General features: G+C 45.7%; 1 protein-coding gene across 34 annotated transcripts in view; it reads left to right on the top strand.

The window, feature by feature from the left end:
• PHLDB1 (pleckstrin homology like domain family B member 1) overlaps positions 1–2,360 on the top strand; it is a 55,173-nt gene that overhangs the window by 50,224 nt on the left and 2,589 nt on the right. For 26 of the 34 annotated variants that reach the window (XM_017883028.1, XM_017883030.1, XM_017883021.1 and 23 more), the window contains 2 exons: positions 1,966–2,051; positions 2,220–2,252. In XM_017883028.1, coding sequence (XP_017738517.1) covers positions 1,966–2,051; positions 2,220–2,252 — 119 coding nt within the window. The remainder of the gene's footprint in view (positions 1–1,965; positions 2,052–2,219; positions 2,253–2,360) is intronic. The other 8 variants (XM_017883024.1, XM_017883022.1, XM_017883046.1 and 5 more) reach the window with 1 other exon arrangement.

Here is a 2,360-nt window from a genome sequence, read left to right as displayed (position 1 = left end):
TCAGGTAGTTTGCCCCTTTCCTGCCACCTCTGACTTCCAGAGGCTATATGCTGTATGTATATGCTAAATGCTCTGTACACATCAAGGGAGTGTGCTTCCTTTCTTTTTATTTTAATTTTATTTTATTTATTTATTTATTATTTTACTATTTTGAGACAGAGTTTTGCTCTTGTTGCCCAGGCTGGAGTGCAGTGGCACGATCTCGGCTCACCACAACCTCCGCCTCCCAGGTTCAAGTGATTCTCCTGCCTCAGCCTTCCGAGTAGCTGGGATTACAGGCATGCGCCACCATGCCCGGCTAATTTTGTGTTTTTAGTAGAGATGGGGTTTCTCCATGTTGGTCAGGCTGGTCTCGAACTCCCGACCTCAGGTGATCCACCTGCCTTGGCCTCCCAAAGTGCTGAGATTACAGGCGTGAGCCACTGTGCCTGGCCACTTCCTTTCTTTTTTTAAAAAAATAGGTAAAAGTATTCATAAAGTTGAAAAATAAAAAATATATAAAAAGGTTTAAATTGAGAATTATGCCCCACCCAGTACAGGTAACTACTTTCATTAATCTCTTGTGTATCCTTGTAGAGTTTCTGTAGGAGAATATAAACAAATACTTTTCTTGCACAAAAGGTGGCATGCAGTACATTCCTTTTTTTTACCTCCTAATGTGTCTTAGAGATCATTTTTTTTTTTTTTTTTTTTTGATACGGAGTCTGGCTCTGTCTCCCAGGCTGTGGTTCAGTGGCCGGATCTCAGCTCACTGCAAGCCCCGCCTCCCGGGTTCCCGCCATTCTCCTGCCTCAGCCTCCTGAGTAGCTGGGACTACAGGCGCCCGCCACCACGCCCGGCTAGTTTTTTGTACTTTTTAGTAGAGACGGGGTTTCACCGTGTTAGCTAGGATGGTCTCGATCTCCTGACCTCATGATCCGCCCGTCTCGGCCTCCCAAAGTGCTGGGATTACAGGCTTGAGCCACCGCACCCGGCCTAGAGATCATTCTATATCAAATTTATCTATATCTAGATATTATATCTGGGTATATACTATAGGCTTATTTCTCTGTATCAGATATTTCTTTCTTTTTTTCTTTCTTTTTTTTTTTTTTTTGAGACAGAGTTTTGCTCTTTTTGCCCAGGCTGGAGTGCAGTGGTGTGATCTCGGCTCACTGCAACCTACGCCTCCCGGGTTCAAGTGATTCTCCTGCCTCAACCTCCCGAATAGCTGGGATTATAGGCATGCACCACCACACTTGGCTTATTTTTGCATTTTGAGTAGAGACGGGTTTCACCATGTTGGCCAGGCTGGTCTCGAACTCTTGATCTCAGGTGATCAACCCTTCTCAGCTTCCCAAAATGCTAGGATTACAGGCATTAGCCACCATGCCCGGCCTATATCATTTTACTTAACAGCTGTATTTAGTCTTCCATGATGTGGCACACACTAACTTATTAACCAGTCTCCACTTGATTGATATTTTGGTTGTTTCCAATCTTCTGTGACTATAGACAATACTATACTTAATAATCTTGTGTATGTTACTTTGTATATGTGAAAGAGAAATTCTCCTAAATGTAAGCATTGGATCAAAAGATAAATGCCTTTCTAATTTTGATAGACATGGCCAAATCGTTCATAAGGGTTTTACCAATTTATACTCCCACCTGTTGTTAGACTACCTCCTTCACCATAGACTTGCCAAAAGTGTGCTGTATATTTGTTGTATGTTTTTGTCATTGGGTTAGGCGAGAAGTGGTCTCTCAGTGAAGTTCTGATTTGTATTTCTCTGTGATTATGAATGAGGCTGAGCATTATCCATATCTTTAGGATTCTGTATTGGGTTCCGTTTGGGGGTCTTGGTAGACTGGGATCTTCACCCCATTTCCCAGATTTGGAAGCTCAGGCCGTGGAACTCCACATAAATGGAGCTAGACCTGAAGTGTGACTGGCTCCATAGCCCACCCTTACTTGCTTTGCAGACAAGCATGAGACGAAGCTGAAGGGAGTCATCTATTTCCAGGCCATTGAGGAAGTGTACTATGACCACCTGCGCAGTGCAGCCAAGGTCAGGAGTGGAGGGCACCAGAGGGAGGCCAGAGGGACAGCCATGGGGAAGGGTGGCCTGGTGGGGCTCTGGGAGCAAAGGCTTCCAGCCTGCTCTCTACAGAGGCTCCAACCCAGTCCTTGTTCTCTTTGTCAACTTTCTCTTCCTTTCTCCCTCTCCCCTTCCCAGAAGAGGTTTTTCCGCTTCACTATGGTGACTGAGGTACCCCTCCCCACTTAGCTGTAACCAGCACATTAACACCTCCTATACCTCACTCATCCCTGACCCTTGACTCTCCCCTTCATCCCCCCCCCCCCCCCCCCCCCCCCC

The sequence above is a fragment of the Rhinopithecus bieti genome, unplaced genomic scaffold (assembly GCF_001698545.2).
Source record: "Rhinopithecus bieti isolate Rb0 unplaced genomic scaffold, ASM169854v2 scaffold_11964, whole genome shotgun sequence".
In the NCBI taxonomy this organism is placed as follows: Eukaryota; Metazoa; Chordata; class Mammalia; order Primates; family Cercopithecidae; genus Rhinopithecus; species Rhinopithecus bieti.
Note: the sequence above shows the minus strand (reverse complement) of the source record. Positions and strands in the feature narration are given on the sequence as shown.